Source organism: Vigna unguiculata, chromosome 7, assembly GCF_004118075.2.
Source record: "Vigna unguiculata cultivar IT97K-499-35 chromosome 7, ASM411807v1, whole genome shotgun sequence".
Taxonomy (NCBI): Eukaryota; Viridiplantae; Streptophyta; class Magnoliopsida; order Fabales; family Fabaceae; genus Vigna; species Vigna unguiculata.
The window spans coordinates 8,635,596-8,654,205 of NC_040285.1; the positions used below are offsets into that span (position 1 = coordinate 8,635,596).

At 31.3% G+C, this 18,610-nt stretch overlaps 1 protein-coding gene across 1 annotated transcript; it reads right to left on the reverse strand.

Moving 5' to 3' along the window:
• Window positions 1-7,359: 7,359 nt before the first annotated feature.
• Window positions 7,360-8,278, reverse strand: LOC114190159 (60S ribosomal protein L12-like). The gene has a single exon (XM_028078949.1). It carries the CDS (start codon window positions 8,134-8,136, stop codon window positions 7,636-7,638), a length of 501 nt encoding a protein of 166 aa, XP_027934750.1. The 5' UTR covers window positions 8,137-8,278; the 3' UTR covers window positions 7,360-7,635.
• Between the last annotated feature and the right edge of the window lie 10,332 nt (window positions 8,279-18,610).

Genomic DNA, 18,610 nt, shown 5'->3' on the forward strand with positions numbered 1-18,610 from the left:
GCTTGATTTAAATGTGATTCGATGATAAATACGGATAATCTTTTAACTCACTCATATGAATAAAATAAAATAACAAGTTCCTCCTTCAATATATCTTTTATATCTCATATCTATCATATTTTCATAATTCCTAAATATTTTTGACATTTATAATATTTGATATTGTAATTATATGACTCCTAATATTTCATATTGTAATATAACTCATAAAACTTCTTAAGTCCTCATCCCAATAAAGTTTGCATCAAACTGTTAAGATCAAAATGCGGACTTAAGTGAATGTTTGTTGTATCTAATTGATCAACGTTTGCTTACACAATAGAAATTCTATTGGGAAATCACACACTAAAAATAATAATATCTTCAAGCGGAAGAACACCCACAAATAAGAGCAGAAAAATAAATAAAAGCACACAGAAAATTTAACGTGGTTCGGCACCTCAAGGCCTACATCCACAAACACTCAACAAGAAGTATTATTACCCAAGTGCAATTTTTCGGGCAAAAATTGCAAGCCTTCTTACAATTTTTTATGGACCAAAACTGCAAACCCTTCATAATGCAATTTTTTGTGGACCAAAATTGCAAACCCTTCATAGTGCAATTTTTCTGGTAAAAATTGCAAACCTTCCGATAACACACAACTACCCAAGCCCCTCATACACCCAAGAGACCTATTGAGTTATGGTGATAACACACAACTCTTTACTTTTATAGTATTTTTCTGCTACTCTCTTCTTCATATTACTCGATGTGGGACTTTGGTGAATACCCACTTGAGAACCAACATATCCTCCCTTCACCAAAAGTCTCACATACTCTGGAACAAACATTTGACACATTATCAACAGATGTGCTTGAATCGCTCTTACTACTAGTGATTTGCACGAACTTTTTGACTATGACAATCTTTCCCATCAATGGCCCTCACCGCCTTGCACATCAGACTCATTGTCGACAACTTTCACATCTTTGTCACTAAAAATTAACTTATACTCAAGGGAAATCCATCATAACGCCACCTTGGTCCAGCCACGACACTGCCACAACACAACGACGCAACATCCGTTGTTGACGAAGCATCTTGCCACACACAAACTTTGCGACTTCCCCCACAAATCCAGGAGCATCTTGCCACACATAGACTCCACTCTCTTCAAAGGACGTTGATTCTGATCAGTATGTCAAATTGCTCCTCTTCCTCCCTTGATTAGAAACCCTTGGTCAGAACCTTAGCTTTGATACCACTATTGAGAAATCACGCACTAAAATTAATAATCTCTTCAAGCGAAATCACACCCACAAATAATAGCAGAAAAATAAATAAAAGCACACAAGAAATTTAACGTGGTTCGGCACTTCAAGGCCTACATCCACAAACCATAAACACTCAACAAGAAGTATTATTACCCAAGTGCAATTTTTCGGGCAAAAATTGTAAATCTTCTTACAATTTTTTATGGACCAAAACTGCAAACCCTTCCTAATACAATTTTTTGTGGACCAAAATTACAAACCCTTCATAGTGCAATTTTTCTGGCAAAAATTGCAAATCTTTCAATGACATACAACTACCCAAACCCCTCATACACCCAAGAGACCTATTGAGTTGTGGTGACAACTCCAAAATCAACTCTTTACTTTTATAGTATTTTTCTACTATTATCTTCTTCATATTACTCGACGTGAAACTTTGGTGAATACTCGAGAACAATCAAATTCAAAATTCACATGATGTTTTATCATTTATGAGACAAAGTAAATGCATTCATGATTTGATAGGTGTCTATCAAATACGTTTTCATATTTTAAACTCAAAGTTTTGTTTTATTTAAATATTCAATCAAAATATCAAGATATTGAACTTGTGCTATAACAATATTAATATCATTAAAGTATTAATAAAGATAAAGATTCAAAAGTTCTATGATTAATTCGAATAATGTATTTTTTTTCAAATTATGTTTTAAAAATAAACTCTGTGAATGAGAAGAAATACTTTAAAGACAATAAGTTACATTCCTTTTAATGAAAATTAATTATCAGTACATTTTTCACCGGTAAATATTCAATCCCAACAACATAATTGTTTAACAAATATGAAAGAATCGAGTTAGGAACATGTAAAGTTTAAAATGGAAAAAAAATATATTATGGGGTGGGGAACCAAAAGACAAATATAGTCTTCCATACGAATCCAATATTTAAGGAGTACCAATTCCAAACTCGAAATTAAATAGATTAATGATCTAAATAGACCAATTTCAAAAAATAATGGTGTCAAATATACAAAAAAAAAAAAAAAAATCCTCAAACAAAGTATCCCTCTCTTTTTCCTCTTTTAATTTTGTTCTGTTTCGTTTTAAATTAATTAATCTAGATTTTTCATACTTCACATCATAATAAACCCTGTAGTTGAATATGTACGTCTCTGATGTCTCTGATCCAATCCTAATGATCTGCTACATGCACAATGTTTTCAATTAACCATTATCGATCGCATAATTCATTGATTAAAAACTTATAGGTTCGGGTGACATTAACCTTAAAAAACAGAATTTTGAAAACAGAGAATAGGATTGTGAAAACCACAAAAAAATAAATGAAGTGCTGTATTTCTTAAATCAACTCCTGTGAAAATCAAAGGCAGGGAGGAATGCACAGACAAAGATGGAGAAAGAAGAAGACAAAAAGGGAACTACATATTTGACAAAATCAATTAACTCTACAAAGCTATTGTGAAGAACACAAGAAAATGATCTTCAGAAGCTTCAAAATCTTGCATCAACCGTGACTTGAGGAGGGTATTGATTGAAGCTTTGTGGTGTGTTCTTCCGGAACTTCTTCTGTGATGGTCGCCAAAGCAGGTAAATTTGAAGGCTTCCTTGGGAGGATTATGGGTGCTGGAGCAACCTCCATCCACGAACTCAAGTTTCTGATTCCCTTAGCCATTGATGAGTCTGTTTCTGATTCTTCTCTCTTCCTCCTCCTAAACCTAGAAAGAAGAGAGTCTAAGCTATGCGTCGTCGATCTGAGAAAGAGTTTTGGTTTGGTTTGAGAGAGAACAATGAAGAAGCTGGTGTGGTTGGTTTTATATAGTACCAGTGGAACCTTAAATAAAGAGGTAGAATCACGAGTTTTAAGGATGTCTTTCGATTGAGACCACCACATACACGTGAGAATAAAATCAAAAGAGATTTTGTTGACAGATTCGTAGGAAGCTTCCAACAAAAAAAAAAAGAAAAAAAGCACACAACAAACTGTTAGTGTCTAATTACGAAACCACGTAGGTGTGTTTGTGTGTGTAATGCGTATTTCTAGACCTTCCGTCCTAAAAAGTCTATTCAGTTGCCTGTATTTGAGGGAATGAAAAAAAATAGAAAAAAAATGCTTCTTTTTCTCCTCTCAATTACACATGTATTTATAGTTTAATCATCAAAAAATATTATTTTTGTTTCTTCAATTGTTAGAATACGAAATTTGAATATCACTCTTATTATATATTATTACTATATCTTGGTATGTCATAAATATCTTTAGAATCAGTAGGCACCATAGAACCAATTCTTTTACCACATTCTTATTTGTTACGCCATGTTATTACTCTTTGACAGGTGTCACAGATTCGATGCTTTGTGTTTGGGAACATAATAGCGATAAAGGTCAACAATTGCAAATTCTAGACGGTTCCTGGTATTAAATTAGCGATAAACTGATTAAATTTTTTTAACGTATGACCAAATAAATAAAATTAAACACAGGATATTATTTTATATATTTATAATATAAATTTATTTTTAATTTCTGGATTTTGAAAAACAGTGTATTTTTATATTTATAGTTTGTGCCTACTTTATTTAAATATTAAAAAGTAGTTTTTATTTATATATTTATGTGGACAATATCACACAGAATGAATACAAAGTTTGACCCAGTGGTCTTAAAATATTTAATGGACAAAGAGATATAGAAGATTGATTTTAGATGTTACAACACATTCATGCAATAATTTCATGACATGATTTAACATTCGCTTTGGAATCAGTTGTTCAAACTCACTCAAACGGGTTTTGTTTCTGATTATTATTACCTTAAATTCATGAATCTTTCATCCTTATAATCACTATTCTCCCCTCTAGTTTCTTGGAATCTCACCTATTAGGCCTTGTTTGGTATCTCTATATACCACGCACTCTACAGGTCCTTCTTTTCTATATGATTCTTTGCCCAAACTATATGGAGTTTCAAGTTAACAAAAGGCGCATAGATTAGGGGTGTCAACGGGGCGGGTAGGGTACGGGTAGTAGCTCCCCCGTATCCTACCCGCTGGATTATTTGTCCCGTACCCGTACCCATATCCGTCGGGTATCCGTTATGCGGGTACCCGTCTATTTTTTTCATATCCGCGGGTATCCACGGGTACCCGCAGGTATTTACAAAAATATTTTAAAAAATAAATATTTAACCATAATTAGTGTTTGGATCAACAAGTTCCCTTTCCCCGATTGATTCTTGAAAAACAAACAAATAAAAAATCTCTACCAATTTATATTGTAGTTTATTTTTGAATAAAATATTAAAGAAATTACTAACTTCATCGATGTCCACCTCTTGTAACATTGTATAAAGTTTTATGTTGTCCAATTTTAATCTAGAAGAGCCTTAAAACATAAGAAGTTTAGTAAAAATTTCTAACAATCTCACTTAATTAAAATACATAAGTAAAAGTGTTAATTTCATTACCTTCCATGTTGGTCCATAACCAGTCTTAGAGACACATAAATGCCTTCACAGTATCTGGAAGTAATTTACTCCTTTGTGGGGTAAGAATCTGACCACCATTATTGAATGAAGACTCATGATGTTTTTTATTAATATATATATATATATATATATATATATATATATATATATATATATATATATATAAGGGTATTTTCTGAATTAAAGTTTAGCGGGTACGGGTATCCACGGGTACGGATACTATGATACCCGTACCCGTTCCGTTAACATGCGGGTATCAAAAATATCCGTACCCACGGGTAGCGGGTATCCATTTTTAATATCCATTTCCTATCCGTCGCGGATTTTATCCGCGAATATCCACGGGTACGGATATTTTTGACATCCCTAACATAGATATGCAGTTTCAACTTGGTGATTTTAGTTAAACTCAAACTTTATCGACAACATTATCTAGTTTTACGCAAAAATATCAAATTGGAATTATGCTATTTTGGTCCTTTTGAAATCATCCAACGTATTTTAACAACCTACAAACTTCTTCTACCAGAACGTAAAAATTCACCCGATTTTTCATGTTTTATTACTTAAGAAGTTTTATGGCCCAGCCATGCAACAATATTTGCCATTTCATCTTGCCGGCGTAGCACAAGACGATGAAATAAAGAGATATGTTTCAAAGTTAAAATAAAAAAAATAAAAATTACTTATGATAAGAATAATATGATTAAGTGTATTAGGTGTGATTTTTCATCTTACACCGGAATAAAGCCCATTTCTAAAAATTACAGGAGGAGAAGCTAGAATTTATCCAAAATGACCCGTTAAAACTCGTTGAACTTAAGAAATTAGACAATGAAAATATTGAAATAGAACATTCAAAGAAAAAAAAAGAAAAAGTCTTTATATCACTTAAATATAATGAAGAGAACAAATACACAGTTATGTTAGCCCCAAAAACTCAATTTCTTTATGAACTTCTTTCAATATGTAAGTTAAAGATACTTTTGATTATGAGAATGTAAAGATGTTTTATGCTTCAAGACTAAGCTAGAAATCCTTATTATAAGAGTGGATTTTCTCATGCTGCTAATACATACAATCTTAATATACTAATAATATATAATAAATTGAGATGTTCTCTGTTCTCTAAAGATAGAAGTTAGGTAGAAAAACTTCTATAACCTATAAAAAAAACTCATGGAATCAGATAAGGATGATAATTGCTAGTAATAAGTAAAGTGATCCATAAAGAAAACCACTCATGAACTCCTTATATAATGTACAACTTAAACCTTGCATTGAAAAATATATATACGATAAAAAATACTAAAATAATTGTAATACTTATAAAGAATATTATTAGATCTATGTTGATGATGTTATCTTATTGTAGGACACTCTATAAGATTAGATTACCAATATTCAATAATCTCAACTCATTTAAGTCACTTTATGATCCTCTTACAAGATTTGTTTCGACCATAGTTATACTTAAAAGATTTAAAAATTTGCAAAATGAACTCTAACAGATTGTTATTAGTGCAAATCGTCTTTTTCCATAAAAATGAAGAAATATAAACATTACAAGTTTTTGTTTTATTAAAAGACTTCCTTTATATAAATATTTCTCATTATTTTAGATTATGAAATATAATTACTACACTTTAATAGATGTGTAGTTATGTCTGATATTGCGCTTCATAGCATGTACAAGTTGATGAAGTGAATAAAGTTTATTAAAACTTGTTTGAAAAGCTTTAACACAAATTTTACCCGTAAACACAAGAAGATCCTCAACTTTGTCCCAATCCAACATAGTTCCAAATAAACCAGAATTAAGATCAAAATGAATATCAACAAACAAAATCACCTAAAATGAATATATACAAGAACAATATCACTTAATCTGATATTATCATTCTCCAACACATAATAATTGTCCAATAATCTTCCCCTTCAAGACTCAACTTCCCATTATTAATTTGGTTATTAAATATTATTCAATATTCAATATTATATACAAATACAATTTCATATAACATTAAATATTATAACTTTTTTCTATAACACAAATCAAAATTAATCCATTCATTTGTGCAGTCAAAATTTTCAATCAATAATATTTCCTAATTATTAACATTTGATAAATACCAATTTTATTCATAAACAATAGAAAACAGAAACTTGGGAATCGATTCTCGAGGGATCGAATCCTGACTTTCAGGCCAGGAATCACCAAATGATAGAACTTCTCTTGCCGGAACAGAATTCTGGCCTAAAAAATGGTGATATCATGATAATTAATTGGAAAAGTGTGCTACAGAGGTAATAAGCTAAGTCTGCATTTTGGTAAAAAAATTGATTTTTTTTACTTTTATCTACATTTGAAGATTTATTTTACTGTCACTCCAACTACCCGAACTCTTATTCGGACCCCTTTCCATATTAACCTCTACTGCATTCAAAATTGCATATATATACCATGACCAAATCATACCATAAAAAATTCATCACCAAATCTATCATAAACAATTGATAACTGAATTAACCATAAACAATTCGATAAGAATCAAAATAAAAACAATATAGTTATTCAATAATTTTTCGGCTAAATATCCCAAATATACTTAATTTTTCATATATAATGAAACCAACATGGATAACTCTAAAAAAAATACAGCACGCAAGAAAAAAAACAGTTAACAATGAAAATGCTCAATTCAAAACTGCTCAGATCCTAACAATGTGTTATCATTTACCAACCAACACAAATACCTACCATTCCGAAGCAAAACAATTTCCTCTATAAATTAAACCGAATTCAAAATTATAATTCCCAAAACAGAAACAATCTAAACAAAAAAAAAATACACTGAAAATTCATCAAAATCATTCGAGAGGAACCTCAACGTCTCCATCTGAAATCTCTTGCTGCAAATCCTTGGGGTCTTTCCCGTCAACGGTGCACCCAACCGACACGCAAGTGCCGAGGATCTCTTTAATGGTTCCGCTGAGATCCTTTGCCATGGAGCGCGGGCTCATCACCCTCGCGATCTCAATCACATCATCGAGGGAGATGTTTCCGTTGTGCTTAATGTTCTTAGTCTTTTTCCTGTCTCTCTCAGGCTCTTTGAGCGATTTGATGACGAGCGCGGCGGCGGAGGGCACCACCGTCACCTTCGCCTGGCGGTTCTGAACGGTGAGCTTCACCGTCACGCGGAGGCCCTTCCAGTCCTTTGCGGTCTCCTTGGCGATGTCTTCACCGATCTTCTTCGGAGAAAGTCCCAACGGACCGATCTTAGGGGCGAGGGAACTCGCTGCACCAACCTCGCCACCGGTGACGCGAACGAACACGTCCACCACCTGCGAGGGATCGAACTTCGGTGGCATTGGGCCGCTGGTTTCTTCGCTGGAGTGGTGTCGATTAGGGTTTTGCAGAAGAGGGTTTGTGACGGTGTTGGGATATAAAGTTGCTAACTAGGGTTTTGTTTTGTTGCTTGGGTGTATGGGCTTTCAGGATGCCAATGGGTCTTTTTCCAGTTCCTTTTCTACTATCTACACTTTCCTTTGGATGGAAAAAAAAAATCTTAAACAACTATCTTTTTACAAAATATAATTGATTCTCGTGTTGTAGAACATTCTCTGTGTAAAGTGTTTATGAAAAAAAATAAAAATTATGGTCTAAAAAATACAATCTGAAATGTAAAATTGAAAGGGGTGTTTAATAATTAATTTTTAAAGATGCCATATTTTCAGTATGAAAGATATTCTTTTGGTATATATATATTTTTTTCTAACATTTTTAGAAGATAATGATATTTTATTTTTATTTTTATGATAATTGAAGAGTGATTAGAATTATGAGTTAAAACAAGTTAAAATATTTTTTTTAAATGTTCTCATTTTTATGTTTTGAAAGTACTTAATCCGAACAAAATGTACAATAAAAATATTTTTCATAACATTTTAAATGTGTGCTGTAAAAAATATATTCTAAAATGGAAATTAAAAAATTATTGCTTTTGGATCTAATTTTCAAAAACACTATTTAGTAAAATACATTTTCATTTTCTTAAAATTTTAATTTTAAAATAATTTTTGGAACATGAAATGTAAGAGAAAATGGTATTTTAGAGGTGATAGTATTTTTAAATAATGAGATTTAATTATTTTAATATTAAAGTATTAAAGTATAAATAGAAATTATATAAACCAGTTTCATTGTTTTAAAACATTATTTCTCTTTAACTTATTTTTCTAGAGTCATTTTACTTCTCTATAAATCTTCTTACTCTCTAGATATCTTTGAAGATTTGAGAGCGTCAGCGTGATTCTTTCGACAAGTTCTTCAAGTTCATAGATCAATTCCTTCGATTAAGTAAGTTGGATTTCAACTCTTTTTCATTTTGATCAATTATGTTCTTCTCTTGCATGTTAGTATTTGTTTCGGGGTATAGGGACTAAGAGTCTATCTAAAACACTAACTTGACCTCATTTTCCTCTATTGTCACTATTACTCTTCTCTCCTCCTGTTCGGTGTTCTTTCTCTTTCTCCCGTTCGGTTGTCCAAACGATCAGGGTACTTATCAATTAGGCTCTGATGCTTAAGTCAGTTTAGGATAAGTAATTAATGTGGTAATAAATGCGAAGTAAAAGTTCTTACCAACTTACCTTGCACTCATGCCGTTGAAAGTACAACATGTTTTTACAATTGATTGAGTTAAGAAAAAAAAGAGAAAATACCAATTTGGTCAATTGGTAAGTTAAAAATCTGCAAAATCTGGAATTTGTTATAATGACGTTGGGCAACAGTAGCACCAAATTTCAAGTGTTGGAAATATTTTAATATAATTTAAAAAATAAATAACTAAAATAATATTCTACTATTACTAATATTTTTCATGGACTTTTAATTTTATGGGTTAATGTTATTTATGATTAACGATTATATTTTTTATTACAATTTACTTTTGTGTCTCCCTTTTCTACCTATAAATACCACCTAGGTGCATGGGAAAGACACAACAAAAAACACAACAAACACTAGAGTATTCTTAAAAGTCTTATTCTTTCTTCTCTATATTATCTTGTAAAAAAGTGGTGTTCATAAGGTTCGGAGATCCTTTGCTACACTCGATCGATCTAACGGGTTGTTGTATTTTGTGAGAGAAGCGCATATGATTTTATTTTGCCATGTGTAGTAGGGGCGTTTTATCTCTAAGGATAGTGTTATGCGTGCCTCAGTCCAAGATATTTTTACTCCTTTCCTTGTTTATTTTTTATTATTATTATAATTGTTGATCTCTGATTAATATTCGTTGATTTATATATATATATATATATATATATATATATATATATATATATATATATGTCGTAGTATTATTATTGCTCTAATAATTATTATTATAATATTATTTCATATTTTATTATTAATAGTATTATTTGTTTAATCTTTTTATAACATTCCTAGAGAGAAAATTCTTATTTTTTTCTAAAATTACGGACAATATAAGGGGGAAGATTGAAAACACTTGTTATAAACTAATGTGTTTGGTATGGTTATAATCAAATTAGCCTCAACTAATTCTACAAATTTATTTGTATAATTATTTTTATTTCTATTGGTAACAATAAATGAAATTATGAATAAATTAAATTATGGTTCACTGAATACTTTTTTTGTGATATTTAAAGCTAATGTTTTTCCTATTATATTAATTTATGATTTAATATCTTATACTCGATGTTCTAAATCATGAATATATTTTAGTGTTTTGTATGAAAATAATTATAAAATGTTTGTCATACAAGTTAACCATTAATTGTTTATGAAATTATTATTGAGTTATGAAACTATCCATTTGCAAGAAAAAAAATTATCTTGATATTTATATGAAAAAAATGACCACCATAAATCCTTTTTTATTAGATTTATGAAATTAAAAATATTGTTTATGACATTAAATTAAAATAAATTATTTTATTTTATATCATGCTTATGATTATGTGTGTGCTGATAAAAAAAATCTTCATATCAGAAATTGAGGAGATGATCAAGTAAAATTAAAATGTCTTCTAGAGTTTTTTTTTCTTTAAAAAAAAGGAGTTTTTCCTGTTTCTGGATTCAAAACTTCCTTGTTACTCAACAAGGTTATGAAATGGTCTTTGAGTGCAATACTATTATTATATCTAGACATGTGTTTTGGTTTTGGTTGGTAAATGATATATTTGTGATGGTTTGTTTGAGTTAAGTACCTTTATCTTGTAATAAAATATTTAGTAGTTCTTATTTGATTATTACATATGTTGGAAGTTGTGATATATGACATGTTATTATTATAATTTTTTGAGAAGTTTGCTTAGAGACCATTCAATTATACAATTTTTTATGTATAAAATTAATTTAAAAGGAAAGTGATGAATATATGTCTTTAGAAATGAGAATAAATGTCTATATAAATGAGTGTTTTTATGTGAAACTCATGGTATTATTCATTATGTAACATCTTCATATAGTATTAATCTAATGGTGCAGCGAAAGAAAAAAAACAACTTTTGTTTAATATGGTAAATATTATGTTTCAAGTTCTAGCTTGTCTTTGCCTAAAATTATATGGGGTGAAACTTTATATTCTATTTGTCATATCGTCAAATATTATTCCTTACAAAAGGTTGTGATAAAATTTCTTTTGAGTTATGAAAGAAAAAATAATCACATTTAAATTATTTCAAAGTGTGGGGGTGCCTTGCAATAGTTAACATATTTGTTAATGAAAAAACAATCTTGGTTATATATTTTAAAGTGAGTGAAAATATACCTCTAATACTATTTTGCCATCTAGTGACATTATTTGTGTTTCTTTCAGTTATGGCAATATGTCCAATTTCTTCATATTATTGAATGATATATTAATGTAAATTGGATTTGGATTCTGGTGACACAAAATCACCTACTAGTTATGGTTATGTTTTAACTTTGGGTGGAGGTACAATATCATGAGAATCTGCTAAACAAAATGTTGTATCGTGATATACCATGGGAGCAAAGTTTTGTGTTGTTATAATACTAGTGTTGCTCACACAAATATTTATTATTTATATGATTTATCATTATTAAATAAAATATACCTATTATTACATTGCATTCTAATGATCAAGTTGCTATATATATAAAGCTTATAGCAAAAATTTATTGAAAAAATCCATAAGAGAGTGAGACATAACTTTATTAAAAAGTTATCACTCATGTATTAATTTTCTTGACTTTGTCAGGTCAGGAAAAATTGCGGATTCGCTCACCAAAGGATTGATGCATCAATGAGTACCCGAGTCGTAGAGGGGAATGAGATTAAAGCCCATAAATTAGTTGCAACAACGAACACCCATCTCCACCTGAATGGCGATCCCGTGGAATGGAGTTCAATAGGTAACAACGAAGTTGTTGTTGACTAAAGTACACTAACTAATGTGATTGAATTTTATGTCTCATTCCTATGGCGATGTGTACTATAAATTGTGGCAATAATTAGGTTGAGGTATATGCATTATTATGTTTATATATATATATTTTTTAAAAATACACAATGACAATGATTGTAGGGGTGTGAGTCGCAAACCACCCTTTGAGGGTTTACCTAGTGAGTGTGATGGTGAGGCCACCATTGTGAGACATGGGCAAGTCTCTAAATGACACTCATGAAACAAGATACATGCACAAGACCATAACGTGCACCCACTGATTAGAACCTATAATGAACATCGATATTGTACGTGTTACTTACTAAAACCCGATCATAGTGGATGTAGCTCAAAACAATCAAGACTCTGCATTTTCTCGGGTGGAAGTTTATAAGCACTAGGTATAAGGCTCAAACCCGGAAGGTTCCTTATGCTGAACTACAATATTTTGTTTTAAAAGATAATATCTTTTTTATTTTATTTTTTAAAATTATGTGGGGGATTGTTGGAAATATTTTAATATAATTTAAAAAATAAATAATTAAAATAAAATTCTATTGTTACTAATATTTTTCATGGACTTTTAATTTTATGAGTTAATGCTATTTATGATTAACAATTATATTTTTTATTACAGTTTACTCTTGTGTCTCCCTTTTCTACCTATATAAATATCACCTTGGTGCATAAAGAAAGACACAACAAAAAACACAACAAACACTAGAGTATTCTCAAAAGTCTTATTCTTTCTTCTCTATATTATCTTGTAAAACAGTGGTGTTCATAAGGTTCAGAAATCCTTCGCTGCACTCGATCGATCTAATGGGTTGTTGTATCTTAGGAGAGAAGCACATATGATTTTGTTTTGCCCTATGCAGTAGGGACGTTTTCTCTCTAAGGATAGTGTTATGCGTGCCTCAACCTAGGATATTTATACTCCTTTCCTTGTTTTTTATTTTTTATTTTTTATTGTTATTATAATTGTTGATCTCTGATTAATATTCATTGATTTATCTATATGTTGTAGTATTATGATTGCTCTAATAATTATTATTATATTATTTCATATTTTATTATTAATAGTATTATTTGTTTAATCTTTTTCTAACATCAAGTTTGGAACATTTTTCGTGACAGGGCACTAGGCGGAGGTTTATGTCGTTGGGCACCATTGCTCCATTGAGTTCTACTGGTCTTTGACCGCTGAGCACTGGATTGCACCACTAGGCATGCTCATAATAAAGAGCTTCTAGGGTTTCTAACACTAGACATCAGTTCTGTTGTGGGTTTTGTCACACTATTTGCTCTTTTTTAGCTTGTTTTGATTGTTCTAATGGTTTATATTATTGATATTCATGGTTCTAATGGTCGATATAATTAATGTTGTAAAGGTTGTAGCAAAGATATCAGTTGATGAAATTCAAGGAATTCCATGGGAGAAATTCTATTGTTGTGTTTTCCTTAGTGTATGCATTGATATATGGATTCAAGCAAGGAAATATCTTAGCACTCTAATAACCATTCAAACCCATATAGAGTAGAATGAGTTATGTGTTGAGAGTAGCAAGAGATTATAATCTAGGGTTTTTCCTTGACCTAAGAAGAGAAGGGGATTAACCTTGTATGTGATAAGGTAAAATCCATTGGCAATGACTCTACAAAATAATAGAGGTCCCTACAAAGACATGTCTCTAACGAATCTGATATCAATGCATGTATATGGATAATTGAGTTTATGGATTTCTTTATTCACATGTTTTACTTCTTTGTGACTCTTTGAAGTATATGGAATTGTAATGTGATATGTTTTCTTGTTACATGTTTGTTTCTTTTATAAATTAGCTTACCTTTTCTTGTATTTGTTGTCTTCTTTTTGCAATAATCATGTTTACTAATGCGAGCATATGAGAAAACAAGTCTTGAGTTATATGAGGAAGAAGGTGATGGAGCTGTATAGTTATAAGATCTTGTTATCAACTTCAAGTTCCTTGAGTTGTAGATGTAAAATATCTAATATGTTAATTACGCTAAAATTGTCAATAGAGAGCACTCTTTTTGCTAATAGATAGCGCTTTTTAAGCGCTATCTATTGGAGCGGTATCTATTAATAGATAATGCTTGTAAAAAAACGTTGTCTAATGACACCTTAGACAACACTTGTTTAGACAAACGTTATCTATATATTTTCCAACAGACTGCGCTTACTACAATAAGTGCTCTTTATTAATGCCCTTATAAGTGTTGCCTATGTATTCTTCAAAAATATAAATGATCTATAGATAATGCTTGGTGACACAAACATTTTCTATAGATAGCGCTTGTTTAATTATTTTTTTATTAATTTTTTATTTTTCGTTCGTTCCTTCTTATTTTAGTTATTTTGGATAATCATAATAGTATAATTTTATTTTTTGGCAGCTGTAATATTTGTATTATTAAATTAGTTATCACATGAAAAAGGTAAGTGTTCTAGAAAAATACTTTTCAAAATGTAAATAGAGAACGTTACGTAAAATATTTTGTAAAACACTTATATATATCTTTTTATATTTTGAAATATATTTTTATAATACTATTTTCTTTTATATATATATATATATATATATATATATATATATATATTATTGGTTTGTGTGAGACCCCTCCTTTTATAAAACTTCTCCCCTTGCTCTCTCTGTGTTACTGACCCAAAGGAGCCAGCCACCTTCACTCTCCCTTTACTCTAAGCACTTTCAAAATGTTGTTTTCTTAACCAATTCCTCACCAGTTCCTTGCTTTGTGATCAGATTTTGGAAGCAACAGTCCAATAGAACCCTCTGCTGCATCCTCTCTCCACTCCTTGCCTCCTAGGTATGATCTTGTTCTGTTCTGGCTCAATTCTAGCTCGAAATTTACGTTTAATCTCTGAATTCTGAGTCTGACTGCAAAATTCCCCCTTCTCTACGTCTTGGTGATAAATTCTCTAGGTCAAATTGAGGTTCCTGCCCCCTTACAACTAGTTGTCTCCACCAAAGCCAAGTTTCTTAGCAAAAAGGTAAGGGAAGCTGATCTTCAATTAAAATTCGAGTGTTTAGTATCATTGGGTGCTAGAATGGTATGATCCTTGTTTCAATTGTTGTTTGAGAGTTGCTTGTTGGTTGGAATTGGATTTTTACTTTATTTTTCATGGCTCTGCATGTGAAAAACAATGTGAAATCTTGATACTCTCGCCTAGGCGAGTAGCTCTCGCCTGAGCGAAAGTATCAGAGAGTTACCCCTGATACTGCGCGAGGTCTCGCCTAGGCGAGCTGAGGTCGCCTGAGCAAGACATCATCTCGTCTAAGCGGACCAGTTTAGTTTGAATGAGAACTCGCCCAAAATCTCGAGTTGCCCACTGTATGGGGTCTCGCCCAGGCGAGAGTAGTCCGCCTAAGCGAGACTACTTTCTAGCCTAGGCGAGATTCTTTAGCTTAAGCGACTTTCCCTGCAGAGTTTACATTTGTTAACTGTTATAGATGTTCAAAAGCCTAATTTTTGATGAGATAATGCGATGTTTGCTTATGGTATGCTGGATAACTCTGATTGGTAATGTACGCATGAAATGGTATAATGAAAGCTTGAGGAATGGAAATGTGATGGAGTGGTGGAACTAGGATTTCAAGGGAAATTCTAGGAGAGGTATGTAGTGTATGTGTAAGCACTTAAGGACTCAGATTTGGTTGGCATCCTGACGCTCCAATAGTCAATTAAGACTCATGTAGAGTATGATGGACTATGTCGTGAGGAGTAGCAGGAGGTCCTAGTCTATGGACCCGATCAGTCATGGACGCGAAGGGGACTTATCTTGGGAGTGGTTGGGTGATAACCCCTTGTGCCCAAACTCTGCAGAGTTTGGGAACCTTAGTTTGGGAACCTTCACAAGTGCAACCAAGAGATCCAAAGTGGCTTACATAATCCGGATGTCGTGTCTAAAGTTAGGTGTCTATATTGTAATGTGATGCTCATTTAAATACCTGTGATAAAGTGAACTTTTCTTACTAAGACTTTCAATTAAATTACTTGAATTATATTGTTAGCTTACCCTTCTTGTCCTGGTTTGCCTTCTTTGTGTATGTTCTCTTTGCGATGATCACCTATCTTGCGGTGTGAGCAGGAAAGGATCAAGGAACGGACACTCCCCTTCAGGATCACAGTTGACCGCTTCTATGAGGCGTTTTGTAGATTTTTGTTTTGTGTGATTCTGGGATAAGTCTTATTTTGATTTCATACTCTATCTTTCTCTTGCATAGACCATACTCACGCTTGAAGGGTCTTATAGTCACTTGGATTACTGTATTAAACTCATGTATGGTTTATTCCAATTATCTGCTTGTTAAATCATGATATAATGTTCTGTTTTGGTAGTTTGACACTAAAAAGAAATGGGATGTTACAGTTTGATTTATATATATTTTAAACAGTAGAATGAAGAGGAAAAAGTATTTACAAAAAAAATGTGTAATTGGCATTGATTGTAGTTTTATTGACCAGATGAAACTAGTTTAACGTTGTATTTCTTTTTCACCTCTCTCTCTATATATATATATATATATATATATATATATATATATATATATATATATATATATATATATATTTCTAAAATCATAATTTTAACTTATTGAAATGACGGTGCATTTTAGAAAAAGGTGAAGTGATGGATTTTTGTTATTCAGAACGGTGAAAATATTTCGCAATGCATTTTTTTTCTTAAATGTTCCAATCAAGACTATTTTAATTTTTTTATTTTTCATAATTCCATATTCTTTTTACTAATATTTAGAGAGGTGTTTGACCAATTTAGAAATTCATAATTTAAACGTGTTTTTATAATTTTTTGGATTACGAATTTTCAAATACTTCACTCCTGTTTTGTCATTTGGAAGGCCATTTCGTTGATATTAAGGGTTAGGGGAAGAAAAGATAGGGTGTGTAGGAAGATAAATCCTAGCTTTGATTTAACGTGATTGGCAATATTTGGGTTCTGTTTTGATGGGCTCACAAGGTAGTACACAGTAAAAATTAAAGTTTTATTGTTTGTAGTTCTCTTTTTGATAAGTACCACTTCACATATTTTTCAGATTAACATATTCATCCAATAACATATTTTTTATTTATTTTTGGAATAATCCTTGTTTTCTTTCCATATAAACGCTATTGCTTCTTTCTATTTTTTTCAAATTTCTTTGCCCATATTGTTCAAATTTCCTTAATTCTTGGACTCCTTTATTGCTTTTAAAATATTTGTAATTCTCGTGGACTTTGTTTAGAAATATAGTTCTTTTTCGTTTCAATTCATTTCAACATAACAAAAATATTTTATAGTATCAACTATTTTCTGGTAGTTTAATTTTTAAAAAGTTTTAAATTTATATTATATTTAAAGATATTTATTTTTTTTTTACTTTATTTTTTCCCTAACGAGATTTTTATCTTTCCATTGTAACATAACATATGAGCTCATTTCTCTTCCTATGGCAAACAAAATCCTTCTTTCTCACTACAAGTTTCCCACCGTTTAAGTTTTTTTTTTTTACACTATTGCATAATGCTCATTTCATTTCGCACACGAATCATCATCTCTTCTCATAGTTGAAATCATTCTCTCTTATGTCAGAGCCATTTCATTCTTCATGAAAATCCATTTCGTAAGTGTTTTCATCCTTTATAGTAGCTAATTTTTTCTTTGTTTGTTTTTCTTCTCAGTGCAACTTCTTAGTTTCATCCTGTTATAAACCTAACTTCAATTTTTTGAACCTTAACTTGAATTGCTGTGATCCGGTGATGAACCATTGCTTGTTAGTATTGATTTATGGTTTTATACTCTTTTTTATTCTAGTTTGTGTCTGTTTATGAACCTGGATCTATGAATGTAAAACCTAGGTCCAAGTTAGTTGTGTTTGTACGGAAGATTAGTTTCAAAGTGAAGGTTTGTGTAGTTTAGTGATGCATGAGAGGTACACTGTTACGTGGCACCAAAATATGATAAAGAGGAACACTATTAATGAAATATCGGGTGTTCTTTTTCTCCTCAAAGAAAACACTCGTCCAAGTGCAAAATGAAAGGGACTAGAGGGAGAAAAGGGAGGGAACAAGAATGTGTGTGAATAAGGAGTAAGCTGAGAAATCTTTATATAAGGGTTGGAAATGGTGGAGGATGTAGCATGGTGGATTCTTTAGAATTTAAAAAGCAAAATTACATTATTGTGTGTCAGGTTTGTAGAATGAGACTTGAGTCCAACCCACACATAAGGGATTGACACCACTCTCGACCAAAAACCTTAAGGCAATGAGTTTATGACTCTTTATTCTTATATAGTGCTCTACTTTCTCACTTATTACCAATGTGGGACTGTAACAAACACATTAGAAAATGTGAAGGGTA